We start from the raw sequence: 14,664 nt of genomic DNA, 5'->3' as shown, positions 1-14,664 counted from the left end.
ACAGCAAGAATGGAAGATCCGCCAGGCCACAGACGCCCTCCAGAGTCTCATCAAAAACCAAGACGACGACGACGATAAGGCCGACACGAACACACAAAACACCATCACTCGCTTGCTCTCCATGCTTCAGGCCAAGTCCCCGGTCGCCAAGTCCGTGGACCGAGTCAACTGGCGCATCCCACCCAACTCGATCACGAACCGCTCGCACCAGCCGATCGCCCGTGGCGGCTTTGGCGAAGTGTACACCGCCTCGTACTACGGCACTGACGTTGCCGTCAAGCAGCTCCTGACCAACTACAGTGAATCCGAAATCACCGAGTTTCGCCGCGAAATCGGCATCTGGCACCGACTCGTCCATCCGAACGTCCTCCAGCTCCTGGGTGCCTGCGACACCGCCGAGAGGCCTTTCATGGTCTCTCCGTTTATGCCCAATGGCACGCTCCGCAACTACGTCTCCGATCCCGACAAGCCGCCGCCGCCGATCGGAGAGAAGCTCAAGCTGATGTACCAGATCGCCTCCGGCATGAGCTATCTGCACAACAACAACATTGTCCACGGCGACCTCAAGTCGCTCAACATCCTGCTGAGCACGCCCCTTGATGCCGTCATTACAGACTTTGGCATGTCCCGCACCAAATACACCTCGGCCTCGGCCATCCGCGTCAAGCCCGGTCAGTCCGTCGGTGGCTCGCTTGACTACATGGCTCCTGAGATGCTGGATGACGAGGAGCCCGCTGGCTCGTCGCGCAGGACCGACGTGTATGCCTTTGGCGTTCTTTTGTACGAAGTCCTGAACGACTGCAAGCCGATTTGGGTTACCGCCTCCGGCGAGCCGATGCGTGTGCGCACTGTCGAGGCCCAAATCTGCAAAGGCAGCCGTCCTAAGCGCGTCGACGGAGTCCCCGACAACATCTGGGCCTTGATTGAAAGATGCTGGCACCAACGGCCATTGGAACGGCCCAGATTCCCCGATATTCTCCGTGAGCTCGAGCCCTATCGCAATTACCAACCGCCTGCACCTACCCCTGTCTTTGTGCCTGTATCTGTGTCTGTGTCTGAGTCGACTCCGGCTCCGGCCCCCGAGCCCGCTCCTGTCCCTGAACCTGCTCCGGTGCCCCCTCTGGACCGAACGCCCTCCAGGCCTCCTCTGGTGTTCCCCCAGGCTCCAACGCCAACGCTACCCTTTGCGAATATCTCCACAGTCAAGTACACCATGTCGCCTCCTCCCCAGATTCCTATGGCGCTACCCTATCCAGCGGCCGTGCCTATCGATGACTTTATGGATACTTGGGATTCCAATGGTGCCCTTGGTCCAAAAGAGAAGCGACGCTTTACCGTGGGCCTTGGTCCTCCTCCAAACTGGCCGCCTGCTCCCCAGCCGGCGGACGAGATCATTGCCTATTTGGAGAAGCATGAAAATGTCCCACGCGTTACTCTGAATCGCGTTCGCAAATTTGAAGCTGAGGCCTGTGTGCAAGCTGCCATCGGCATCTCGAACGGCCGTCCCTCGGACGATCCTGTCTGGGAACTGGCAGCCAAACTCCTCCAGATCAGTGCCGATCAGGAAAACGTCGAGGCCTTCTTCTACCTCGGCTGGCTGCATCTTACCGGCGTTGGCGTTCCGAGGAAGGACGTGGACGCCTTTGCGTACTGGCAAGAGGTCCACCGAAAGCAATCCCATGATCCCGTGATCAAGCCCATTGCCACCTTCATGCTGGGATGGTGCCATATCCTTGGTCGCGGCACCCAGCTGAACAGAACCAAGGGCCTCGAGCTCATCCGAGAGAGCAAGACTGCCGATTTTGGTCTTGGCGAAGAGTGCCTGCACTGCAGCAATCCCAACGTGTCGTCCTCCTCTGCTGCCGCCGAGCGACTCTTCTCTGTGTGCGAGTTTGGCTCGGACCAGGAGTGGCTGTGCAAGCACTTGATGGCTGTCTGTCTTGTCAACGGCTTTGGCGTCCCCAAGGACCAAGGCCGGGCCATGAGCATCTTCGAGCAGCTCGCGTACAAGGGACACGACGTCAGTCAGCACTGGCTTGGCCAATGCCTCAACCACGGCTGGGGAATCCAGCAGCAAGATGCCCGAGCGCTCGAATGGTACCGTGCTGCCACCGAGAAGGGCAACCTGTATTCGCAAGTCATGGTCGGCCAGTGCTACGAGCATGGATGGGGCGTGCATCAAGACGAAAACCAGGCTGTCGAGTGCTACCGCCGGGCCGCCGATCGAAGCAACGCTCTGGGAGAGTACCACCTTGGCCGGCTGTACTACACCGGCGAGGGTCTCGGCCAGAACCACACTCGAGCTGCCGAATGGCTGCTCCGATCAGCCGAGCGCGGCAATCCGGATGCACAAAACAGCCTGGGCTTCTGCTACGAGAAGGGACATGGTGTCCGCGAGGACATGGACGCCGCCTTGCAGTGGTACCGCCGTGCTGCCGATCAAGGCCACAGCGGCGCACAGAACCAGCTGGGTCGATGTTATGAGTTTGGCCTTGGGACTCGTGCCGACAGCGGCGCTGCGGTCGGGTGGTACACCAAGGCGGCCGAGCAGGGCAACTCAGCTGCCCAATGGAACCTTGCCCAGTGCTTCGAGTTCGGCAGCGGCGTTGTCCAAGACGTCCAGGCGGCTGTCCGCTGGTACTACAAGGCTGCCAACCAGGGCCTCAACGAAGCCACGAACAAGCTCATCGATCTGGATAGCAACTAAGCTCAAGCATCGTCCATCGACAGCGGCAACGGACATGAGTGTGTGCCGCTCGATGTGGCCCGATGTGCCCTCCGATTCACCTGTTCTGGTCCTCCATTTTGACTCCATCCGCTTCTTGATCGATTTCTTTGTATCCCGGGCACTTCGGTTGCTCTCTCTTCCTTCCTGGGACGGCTCTTCCCTCCTCTTTCAATACACTGCTTGTACATTGAGCCCCCGAAGAGGGAAGCTGTCGATTGACAACCAGAGCCAGAGCCAGAGCCAGAGCCAGGGGCTCGCCTCTTGGCCCATGTGTGGCTGTCAAGGGCGGCGGCTCGCGTGCTCGGGGCGTCGCATGCTCTGTGCCTGGGCCCATTTCGGCTCTGCACTGAGACTGCGCGGCCCGCCGCGTCCACAACGCCCCCGCCCATGACTCCGACGCGCCGCACCCGCGGAGCAGCCACTCTGTGGCAGATGCAGCGCGTCTGCCCAGCGGCGCCACCCTCTCCGCGCCCGCCTATTGGCCGTCACGCGCCGCTACGCGTCCGCTTGTGCGCGCCGCCCGATTGGGAGCCGCGCCGAGCCGGGCTCCCCCTGCCTGGCATGCCCTTCCTCGTGGTCGTCGCTCTCCTCCTTCTCCTTCTCCTTCTCCTTCGCTGGCCTTGCTCCTTTGCGCTTCTCCCAAGAGCTCTCTCAAGAGGTCTCCCTGGATTCTGCTGTGACCTGCTGCGATGCCCGAGGAACGCCGCCCCTCTGAGACCTGGTCGCCCATCGATCCTGCCAGCCCCGAGGTCATCTCGCCGGGCTCGCTGTTCCCGGTCGATCAGTTCGGCCAGTGGATGCATCCCCTCGAGGCCGTCGTGAAGTTTGCTCGCGAGGAACCCGACATCCTCGCCATCTTCACGCTGGAAAATGGCTCTGCCGAGCGATACACCTATCTCCAGCTCTGGGAACGAGCGTACTCGATCGCCCAGGGCCTCAAAACCCTGCCTGGCTGGGACGACGAAGGGCACGACGTCGTTGCCATCTACTGCGAGCCCGAAGCGCACTGGGTATTCTATACCTACGCAGTCTGGATCCTTGGCAAGTACGTGTTGCTATCGGTCTGTGCGCTGTCCTTCTCCCTCTCGCGCTCTGTCTTCGTCGAGCTGGACTCGGCGGTCATGCGGCCAAATGCCTGGTGTCTCTCCTGCGGCGACAGGGAGGCACATGCGCTGGTGTGTGCACATCGATCCCACCGCCATGGCCGACCTGGCAGCTGGATGCAGCCGATCGCCACGGCGAGTTCCCCGACCATGGCCAGAGCAAGTTGAGTGCCAGTGGCTTTCTCCTGGGTGTCTTGTCTCGCTGTCACTTGTCCATCCACTGGATCCCTCCGCAAAGCCGATCGATTCTGTCCATTCCCGCCATCGGGTGGCATTGGGGCCGATGTCATTCACATCGCCCTCAACACATGCTCCGCTCAACGCTTCACCCGACCTGCTTCGGATCCTCAATCCCTCAATCCCTCATCCCGTTGCCCGTCTGTTTCCCCATTCTCAGGAGAGTTATCAACTTTGCTCTGAACTGGCCGTCTGCCATCCGCAATGAGATTGCCCAGAGGTAGTTGTGTGAGCGTGCCGTAGCCAGTCGACCATCTCGCGAACGAGACCCATGTCCGGCGCCTTGACCACTCTTCTTTGTGTGCACCCACTCCTGACTCACTGCTTTGTCCCCTTCTCCCCACCCTAACCTTATCCCATTTCGCCGCATGCGTACAGGGTGGGCATCCGCTACATGCTCTGTCACATGGTCAGACCCGGCCGCATCCCAAACGTCGAGGTGGTCGATGCGGGTCAATATCCCCTGGCTGAAACCGTCCCCGTGCCATCTCTGGAAGTCTGTGCCCCGCTGCAAGAGTTGATATTTTATTTGACCACCTCAGGAACAACAGGTACGCACAACTGGGCGGCGTGCCTTCGAGCTACAATGTCCACCAGGCGGTTACATATTTCCATCCCCGGAATGGCCCAACTAACACGATCGCACTGCGCTGGTTTATCCGCCTCCTAGGTGTTCCCAAGACGTAAGTCCTCCGAAATTTCACAGTCTTGACCGTCTGCTCCGATGCGCCCCGCTGACACCGCCGCTCGATATCCCACTTTGCCACATCAGATATCTCGCCAGCCACGTCGTGTGCGCTTCTATCCGACCAGAGTGGGGAGTTCTCTACGGAAAGTTTGGCGTGTTCTTGGTCAGTCATCCGTCCCTGTTGAGATCCATGCCGCAATATGACATATGCGTGCCCAATGAGACGATGGTCAAGCAGTTATCTGCTCGGTGTCTGCTTGTGGGTCTAATATGCTGTATCTTCAGGCTCCGTCTTTCAGCGTCTCCACTGTCTTCACAATACTTACACCCACATTCAAAGGCTCGTTGTGGTTTCCAAAACCCGCATACACTCCCGCCGATCGTGCCGAGATGGTTATCCGGCTCTTGGACAGTGGAATGGACGTGCTTCAAGGGGTAAGTCCGTTCTCGCCATCCGCGTTTGTTCTGGGTTTCGAGGAGCGCATATTTCCTGCCGGTGCAATAAGAGCAGGCTAGAGTGACATGACCGTGGAGAGCCAGTCAGTGGTTTACTGCATCCAAAGAGCCACGACAAAGATCGATGGCCACAGGCATTCAGGCCATGGTACCAAAATCAGGATACCAGCCCCTCCGAGTAGGCACTCGGCCACTTACGCATGCGCATCTATCGACAGACACCATCATTCCTCAAGCTCGTTTTCAACCGCGCCGATGCCATGAGGGCCAATTTGAGCTGGCCGGCTGTGCGCAGAATCGCCCCCTCGGCAGAGCTGGTCACCATCAGCCTTATCAAGCATGCTCGAATGTTCTGTCCGAATGCGACGATACAGTGCGGATACGGTTCAAGCGAGGTAACTCAAGGCACTACCACGATGTCGCCACGGCCAGTGATCGGGTGCGGGAACTGCCCCCCAGTGAAGCGAATGAGTCTCCAACCACTTTTCTCCACCTCCACCTCCATCTCCATCTCCCTCTTCTCCTCAAGGCGGCACTACTGAGCGCCGTAGGCACGTGCATCATCCGATCCTCGGATCCCATCCCAAGCCGCATCGTGTACACCATCCGCAACCCCGCTGTCCGGTGTCTTCTCTTTGACGAGCATGGCAACACCTTGGATACCACCAATGTCAAGACAGGCATCTTGGTCTATACCACTGAGAACAGCGATCGCATCCGAAACCACCCTGACTTTTTGAATGCCAATCCGAACGACAAGCTATCGTCGTTTGGGTTCCTCGCGGACGGCTCCCCACGAGTCTGTACCATGGACGAGGTCGAAATTGTCGGGACTAGGAAGATTGTTGTATTCGGAAGGTGGGTGAGCCCGCAACGGAGCAGTCCAATCTCCATCGTGACCGTTACAATAGGTTTGCCAACCGACGATTGGATGTGGCGTGGATTGTCCAGTGTGAGCTCGGCTACTATCGATATGAGGGAATTCGATGCCTGAGTCATTTCTGTTCCAATTCTGGCAACTGATGGTCGTCCTCCCGGTCGCTGTCGCAACCACGCCTAGGTTCGGCCAGAAGGTCAGAATCAATGGGACCTACATCGACCTCAATGCCTTTGAAAACATTCTGACAGCAGCCATCTCGCATATGATCTCGGATTGCGCATTTACGATCACCTCGGGCCAGCAGATCGTCTTGCTCTACGTTTTACGCAAGGGCACTCCCATGCATTTCACATCCCGCCAAATCTATGATGCCGCCGATACCATTTTTTCTCTTCAGAGCCCCGTCCTTTTCCCGATCCACAATTGCATCGAGCTGCAGGCAATGCCCTTCAATGACTCTGGAAAACGGGATCTCAAGAAGCTCAAGAAAATTGCCGAGAATGCGGACCAATATGCGCTGGCGGTGTCATATCCGGCCCTCGAAGATGACGGAGCATATCAATCCAAGATCGCAATCAAGGTTTCGCGCATCGGCAGCGTAATCCTCGATGTCGACGTGCTCGACGGGCGCGACTATTACCTGGCCGGCGTTGGCTTTGACTTCATGTCCGCCAGTCGGCTCGCCCTGGTCATCAAAGAAGAATTTGATGCGGGCCTCGCCCCATTGATTCTGCTCTCCCATGGAATGACACCCCGAAGCATCGCTGCCATCATCTCGGATATCCAAAGCAACAAGTCCCTCACATGCACCTCACTCGACCTCCTTGAAGAAGCCGCCCGGCTCGATGACCCGAGCGTTACGGCCAAAAATTTGCCACGGTTTGTTTTCCCGACATCGCCTCGCGGCATCGTACTGACGGGCGCAACCGGCTTCCTCGGTATCTTCCTGCTCTTTGAGCTGGCGGCCAAATTTCCAAGCGCCCGGATTGTATGCTTGGTCCGGGCTGCGAGCGAACATGCGGCCCTCGAGCGTCTCCAACAAACGGCACGATCCCTTGTCCTGGCTTCGCATAACGCAACAGACCCCAAGTACAACATCTGGGACAGGGTCGATGCCGTCCCAGGCGATTTGGCGCTGGACATGTGGGGGCTCTCGGTCGCGCGATGGAACCAGATTGCCCAGGACACGGACGTGATTGTCCACGCCGGCGCCGTGATCAACTGGATCCAAAGTTACGAAGAACTCAAAGGGCCCAATGTCCTTAGCACGACAACAGCCCTGCGACTGGCTACCACCCATCATCTGAAGCCGCTTCACTATATCTCGACCATCGGCGCCGTCCCGACAGCAAAGAACAGCAATGAGTTGCTCGAGGAGCGCGTCTACTCGGCCTGGAACATCTCCGGTGGCTATCTGCAGACCAAATGGCTCTCTGAGCAGCTGATCAGCATGGCGCGGGCCAAGGGGGTTCCAGCGACGGTCATCCGGCCAAGTATGATTACTGGCGACAGTCTCTATGGAGGTATTTAGCGTTTCGTCGGCTGCTGAGGAGTCGCTGTGGCAAAAGTGACGATCGTGCTCTGTGCATCGATGCACATCCAAGCGGCTGGCATCCAACAGCGCCATAGAAATGAACCAGATGCGCTGTGGCGGCGCAACCGAGAGCCGACTTTTGAGGCTGGCGAGCAACCACAGTCGTGTCTCGCATACTCACGCAGCTCGTCTCCGTGCTCATATTCGACAGTCTGCAAGTCGGACGACTACATTTGGCGATACATCAAGGGCTTCATCCATCTTGGCGCTGCCCCGTGCCACGGGAGCACAGTGACCATGAGCTTCGATCCCGTCGACCATGTTGCTCGTGTGACGACCGAGATTGCGGCTTCTGAGCAAGCTCTTTCGCTCTTTGTTTTCCACATCAGCGACCCGGAAAACAGGTAAGCCGCGAGGATCGTGAGAGTTCACTCGGGAGCGATAGTCGGCAACGCCGCCCGGCTCGGCTGGTGGAACTGACTCGCTTTCGTTCGCTCGCGATTCTGCTGATTCCACAACCTCCCGTCACCCCCCCCCCGCTGACAATCCTCTATTGGCTCGCATGACATCGCTCCAGCGCCATCAACGAGCCCACAATGTTCAAAGCAGTCCGGGACCTGGGATGGGAGATCTTCTTTGAGACCCGCGAACACCTCAAGGACGCCCTGGCCCACTCCCTCGCGGCTCAGGAGAACGCATTGTTCCCGTTGGTGCACATGGTCATGAGCATGTCCTTCCGCATCGACAACCCGCACACTCGCGCGATCTATCCTATTCGCTGCATCTCGTCTGCGCTCCAGGCAGAGATCTGTCTGCGATATCTGCTCAGCATCGGATTCCTGCCCGTGCCCGGCAAGGCGTCTCGGACCATCCGCTGAGCCCTGCTCATGCGACCCTCGTAGTATAGCACCTGTCAATACACCGCATTCAAGCGCACTGTGTCCTTTGCGTCGCGCTGTCCCTCCTGAAATCGCAGGCATTGGGGGTGCGGGTCTGGCAGCGCACTTGCTCCTCCATCGTCCATCCCATCCCCCCCCCAACTCATCGCCCAACGCATCATCCAAACTCGTTCCCTCATCCCATCGCTCAACTCATCGCATACGATGTCATCTGCCGCTGGTAGCGAGCCGTTCCAGTGCCCCACGCACGGGCCCAAGCATGCCTTCTTCCTCTCGCATTGGCGCTCATCCGACGAGCAGATTGCCCGAGACCTCAAGCGCCTCCTGGCTTCGGTCGGCCAGCGTCGCCATGGCGAGCCCATCTCGGTCTTTCTCGACTCGGACTGTCTCGACGGGACAGCTGGCGTCTCCACCGATGCCCTTCCCGGCAGTGCCGTTGCCGTCCTGCTCGTCAGCAAGTCGTCCATGAACGGAATGAAGGAACTCGCCGACCAGGGCGAACCCGACAGCGTCGTCGACGAAATCAGGACAGCCCTGGATCTCAAGGATGCCAAGCCAGACCTGCCTGTCCTGCCGCTGTGCATTGCGACTCTGGAGGATGTGGGTATCCATCTGGACGACCTGGCATCATGCCATCATCGGACATGATCTGATATGCAGGGCCCATATCGGATGCCACTCACTCACTCACTCTCTCACTCACTCACTCACTCACTCACTCACTCACTCACTCACTCACTCACTCACTCACTCACTCACTCACTCACTCGCTCACTCACTCACTCACTCACTCACTCGCTCGCTCGCTCGCTCTCGCAGGGTGGCTACATCGACTTCAAGCCGTATATGATGTCCTTCCCCAGCGACCCCAAGTTTGCCTCGCTCAAGCACACCATCGACCGCATGAACCAGATCCAGATGTACGGCTTCCGCCCCGACCAGCCCCACAAGCGTCTCTACCGTCTGCTCACCCTCTTCAGCCCCATCTTCTCCAACCCCGGTCTCCGCGACGCCATCCCCACAAAGTACTATGTCGACAACCTGTTCCTCGGCGACATGGGCCATCTGGACTCGCTCCTTCGTCAGGTCACCCTGACTGGTCGCGCCGTCGTCTCGGGCATGGGCGGCATGGGCAAGTCCGTCCTGGCCCGCCAGTTCCTCCAGTTCATGATGGGCACTCTTGCCGTCAGCAACGACGGCGAACTCGACGGCTTCAAGCTCGAAACTGTCGGCATCAAGCCGCAGTACAGCCGCATCTACTGGGTCAACTGCGCGACCGAATCGACGGCCCTCGACAGCCTGGTCGACATCTTTCCGCACATCAAGCCCGGCGAGATCAAGCAGCATGCCTCTCGGATCCTCTCCCAGAGCCGCGAGTATCTCCTGGTCTTCGACAACGTGGACGACATGGCCGTGGTCGACTCGGTGTTTGAGCACTCTGTCGCGGCCGGATTCAGCGGCGACGTCGTTGTGACGACCCGGTTGTCGGCTCTCGACGAAGGACCCTTCCTCACGGCCCTCGGGGCCAAGCTTGACGACTTCCAGCAGGCTCCACTCCGCCTCGAGTCGTGGAAGAGCGAGACAGCCTTTGACTACATCCTGGCGACATCGCCAATGATTGCCGTGAAGGTGGGCACCGACCAGGACCGAGCAACGCTCCGAAAGCTCATGGACCGGATCAACGGATATCCGCTTGTGATCCAGACGGTGCGGATCTATGCCGAATGCAACGACACGCCGATCGACGAGATCGAGGCGCAGTTTGCCCAGGCACTCGAGGAGCAGGATGGCGAAGACGAGACCCGGTCGTCGCTCAAGGTGATCGTGGATCTGTCGATGAGCACGCTGCTGAAGAAGGGTGCAGTGGGAGTCGAGGCATGTCGGCTGTTTGGGGCGATCAGCCTGCTGGCGCCAGACGACATTCCTCTCGAGCTGATCACAGCGATTGCGCAGAAGATGGAGCTCTCGGCCGATGGTGAGTGAGTGACGGCAGAGTTGTGCGAGGGATGTGGGCGAATATGCTTGACGGTGTGGATGAATGGCAAGCGAATGCCCAGGCGATGAGTAACTGGCGATGAATGCACAAACACACGAATGGCTGACGGTGATTGACGAACCATATCTCTGTCCAGCTGCCCATTTCGTCAAAATGGTGTGCGAGAGTGGTCTGCTCCGGCCCGGGCCCGACGAGCAGTACTACACACACTCGCTGACGCAGAGAGTCGCCCACGAGTGGGTCGCAGCGCACACCGAGCTCAACAGCGACCGGATCGAAGATGCCACTGGCGAAGCACTGCTGGAGCTGACACAGCCCGAAGACAGGAGTGCATTGGCCCTGTCCAAACATCTCGATCAATATGTCGAGAAATGCGTACCCGAGTGCTACACCAAGCCGCTCCACTCCCAGGTCGAGTTCAAGGCTGCGCGTCTATCGCAGCAGCGGGCACAGTACAGCAAAGCATCAGAGACTTATCAACGGAGCATGGAACGCTCGATCCAGTTCTATGGCGGTGAAGATAGAGAGCATATCGCGAGGATCCTCGGGGGCATGGGCGAAACTTCGATCGCACAGGGACGATTTGGCCAGGCGCTCCAGCAACTTGAAAGGGCTCTCGGGATCTATGTCAAGGTTTTTGGCACCCGCGAGCGACTTGAAGTCGCTACCATCCTCAACGCCATGGGCTTGGCAGCTCGATTCAAAGGGTGCCCTGACCGAGCGATTGAATACCTACAAGAAACACGCGACCTCCGGGTCAAAGTGCTTGGAACGCAAGATCATCCCGAAGTAGCCACTGTTCTCAACAACATGGGCCTTGTGCACACTGACCAAGGACGCCCGAGCGAAGCACTCGCGCTCTACCAGGAGTCGCTCGAAGTCTGGCACAAGATCCCCAATGGCCGTAAGTATGCCGACTTTGCCGCAACACTCAGCAATCTCGGCAATGCTGCGTCCGCACAAGGGCGTCTCAACGATGCGCTTGAGTTGTACCAGCAGTCGATCGACATCTGGAGCGGCATCTTTGGCACCCGAGAGCACTTCAGTATTGCCACTGCTCTGAACAACATGGGCGGCGTGGCCAAGACGCAGGCGCGCTGGGATGTCGCCATCAAGTACTTCCAAGAATCGCTCGACATCAAGCTCAAGATATTTGGAACGCGCGAGCACTTTTCTGTCGCCACCACCCTCTTCAGTATGGCACTCGTAGCAGCCGCACAAGGGCGCCTGGAAAATGCCTATGCGCTCGGTCAGGAGTGCCTCGATATCAAAGTCAAGGTCTATGGCACTCGCCAGCATGCCGAAGTCGCCGAGATCCTCGATGGCCTGGGCACACTGCAGCGCAGTCGAGGACGTCTAAACGAAGCGCTCGTCCTGTATCGAGAGTGTCTGGATATTCGAGTGAAGGTTCTGGGCACTCGAGATCATCCCGATGTTGCCACGACACTCAACAATATGGGATTGCTTGCTGCCGCCCAAGGGCAGTACGCCACCGCCCTCAAGCTCTATCAAGAGTGCCTTGACATCAAAGTCAAGGTGTTCGGAACACGAGCGCACCTCGACGTTGCGACCGTCCTCAATAACATGGGCGGGGTGGCTCAGAAGCAGGGCCGTCTGGACGACGCTCTTGCCTTCTACCAAGAGTCAGTCGATATATGGAGCAAGATTCCCGGCAGCCGAGCGGATCGCATTGTTGCCACGACCCTGCTTGCAATGGGGAACATCGCTAGCAGTCTAGGATACTACGACCGCGCCCAAGCGCTCTTTCAAGAATCCGTCGAGATTCATGGCCAGATCACCGAGTCCAACGATAGCGACATCGCCGAGGCTGCGCATGCTTTGGGAACCGACTTGCCCAAGGATCGTGTTGTAGCTGCGGCACTTCGTGGCATGGCCATGGCGGAGAGCTCCAAGATGCAGTATAGCGACGCTCGTGAGCATGCCAAGGATGCCGCTGCGATTTTGTCGCAGATATCCCCAGCTCATCCTGATCTTGAGAGCGTGACTGTGATTCTTCAAGAGGTCGCCGAAAAGTCCGGGGAGAATTAGAGGCAATGCGCCCCACGGGTGAGCGAGGGATGTTATCTATGGACGAGAAAGCCAAGCGACTCGAGAAAGTCGAGTATCTTGAGATCGATACACTCTGGAACTGTCCAGAGAGTCGAGTGAATACCCCACACTCACACATCCAGTGAATAAACCACACTCACACATCGAGTGAATGCACCACACTCACACACTCACACATCAACACCAGTCGATTGTCGCTACAGGGGATCCACCGAGTGTATTCAAGACCATGCTTCCCAAACCAACCAAAACAAAGAGATTACCAACCAGGACGGGAACAATCGCAGGGCTTGCTCACTGGAGCCTGATGCCAGAAAGGGGACCTGTCCCGTTTCTTTCTGGATCAACTGTACACATCCGCTCTCTCGATGACAGCCGGACTGGGTCGCTGGCTCCAGAGCCAGGATTCATGCATGTATTACAGGCAATCCAATAAAAAACGGGACACCCGGGTTTTTGACCATTGATCAATATTTTGTTACCCAATGTTATCCTGCGCTGGCCATGACCATTCGCCACACATCCGACTTTCGCACCGCCGCATTGCGATGCTACGCCCTCATCCATAGCCTGCGTAAGGTCGCCTCCATATTCAGTGTATCCAAGAGCACCATCCATCGATGGCACCGAGGATGCAAGCTGGATGGCCCATCCCGGGTCCCAGCTCGCAGATCCACTTTCTTCGAGCAGGCATGTCCAGTCATCCGCACCCTGATTGAACAGGACCCGTTCCAGACTGGTCCTGTGTTGCGATGCAAGCCCGAGTCCATCCTCCAGAGGAAAGTATCACTCTCACTCTGCCACACTGCCATCCACCGAGCAGGTCTCTCACACAAGAGGGCAACACACCTCTACAAGTCCAAGCGACTGGATGAGCGAGTGGCACAGTTCAGGGACCAGGTCCGCTCCATCGACCCACGACGATTCGTTTTTGTCGATGAGACAGGGATCAGGAGATCCATTTTTCCTCTCTACGGATACTCACCGAAGGGTGCTCCGCTTCGCCAGCGCAATCACATGAAACACAAGTCTGTCTCGGCTGCATTTGCCATCAACCACTCTGGTGTGCTGCATCGAGCGCCGAGGATGGTCAGTGATCTTCACCCCACCTGCCTCGCCCGACTTCAATCCCATCGAGAACTTCTTTGGGGTTGAGTCCCCACCGATTTGGGGTTGAGTCCCCCAATCACGCCGCCATTTTCACGCTCAAATCCCTGGCTTGAACCTCTCGGCGATTTTTGAACAGGGTCACTTCCCCAACCAGCCCGCGCAGACGGGTTCCTGCTCTCGGGTATAAATGCCACACCTTCGTCCTGCTGCTTTCTTCCCTCATCTCGCCTTGATCTGATCATCGCGCTATTGTACGATAAAAAAAAAGTCTCTGCTCTGACCAGTACCACTGGCAGGCATCCAGCATCCTGTGCCCCCATGCCTCCGAAGCGCAAGGGTACCGGTGATGGCCAGCCTCGGCCACCCAGGCCCAAGAAAGCCAAGTCACAGTCGGAGCCTGTCTCTGGTTCGTCTTCTGACCCCACGCATGCTTGTTTCTCTGTTGCTCCGTCGCTCACCACCACTGCTTCTGCAGATCCAATGGATGTCGATCCCACCGAGCCTGGTCCATCTACTTCCTCGAGTACCGGCAAGCGATGTCGCCAGTGCGATGGCACCGATCACGAACGTTGCAACACCAGCAAATGTCCCAAATACCGGCCCCTCAAGAGTTCTGTCGTCCCACTCGTGGATGGAAGGTCATCCGCCCCTCAGTTCAGCTGCTTCAAGCAGACGATGGATGGCTGTTGTCTCAATCCCGCTCTCCGCGACAAGATCCAGGCCACTGTCGAGGCCATGACCCAGATCCAGTTCGAGGCATCCAGGCTGCTCAACCTGCACATCCTCCGGTGCATCGAGCAGGATCTTCCCGTCCCCGTCATCTCCAGGGCCACCCCTGCTTTCATCCGCCAGTGCTTTAAGATCGTCCAGGACGGTGCCCTCTCCCCGACCGGGGACATCGAGCAGTACAACGAGCATCTGGTCGCTTCCTTTCGCGACTACCAGACCACTCGGCACGCAGAC

The 14,664-nt window shown here is 58.1% G+C and overlaps 3 protein-coding genes across 3 annotated transcripts; all 3 read left to right on the top strand.

Annotated features, from left to right (window-relative positions):
* Nucleotides 1–485: 485 nt before the first annotated feature.
* BJ171DRAFT_501509 (uncharacterized protein) lies at nt 486–2,934 on the top strand. The gene has a single exon (XM_053110676.1). It carries the CDS (start codon nt 503–505, stop codon nt 2,705–2,707), a length of 2,205 nt encoding a protein of 734 aa, XP_052967324.1. The 5' UTR covers nt 486–502; the 3' UTR covers nt 2,708–2,934.
* Nucleotides 2,935–3,346: 412 nt separating this feature from the next.
* Nucleotides 3,347–8,562, top strand: BJ171DRAFT_501506 (male sterility protein-domain-containing protein). Its single transcript, XM_053110675.1, has 11 exons — nt 3,347–3,773; nt 4,229–4,288; nt 4,447–4,619; nt 4,739–4,751; nt 4,841–4,919; nt 5,042–5,191; nt 5,431–5,607; nt 5,742–6,070; nt 6,273–7,615; nt 7,838–8,030; nt 8,204–8,562. Exons 1-11 carry the CDS (start codon nt 3,418–3,420, stop codon nt 8,502–8,504), a joined length of 3,174 nt encoding a protein of 1,057 aa, XP_052967323.1. The 5' UTR covers nt 3,347–3,417; the 3' UTR covers nt 8,505–8,562.
* A 53-nt stretch (nt 8,563–8,615) lies between these two features.
* On the top strand, nt 8,616–12,971 carry BJ171DRAFT_458383 (uncharacterized protein). Its single transcript, XM_053108377.1, has 3 exons — nt 8,616–9,125; nt 9,345–10,500; nt 10,658–12,971. The coding sequence occupies exons 1-3, from the start codon at nt 8,730–8,732 to the stop codon at nt 12,568–12,570; spliced, it is 3,465 nt and encodes a 1,154-aa protein (XP_052967322.1). The 5' UTR covers nt 8,616–8,729; the 3' UTR covers nt 12,571–12,971.
* Nucleotides 12,972–14,664: the final 1,693 nt, after the last annotated feature.

Source organism: Polychytrium aggregatum, assembly GCF_025602895.1.
Source record: "Polychytrium aggregatum strain JEL109 chromosome Unknown BJ171scaffold_15, whole genome shotgun sequence".
NCBI classification, from domain to species: Eukaryota; Fungi; Chytridiomycota; class Chytridiomycetes; order Polychytriales; genus Polychytrium; species Polychytrium aggregatum.
The sequence above is the reverse complement of the archived record's forward strand: the minus strand, read 5'-3'. Positions and strand labels throughout refer to the sequence as shown.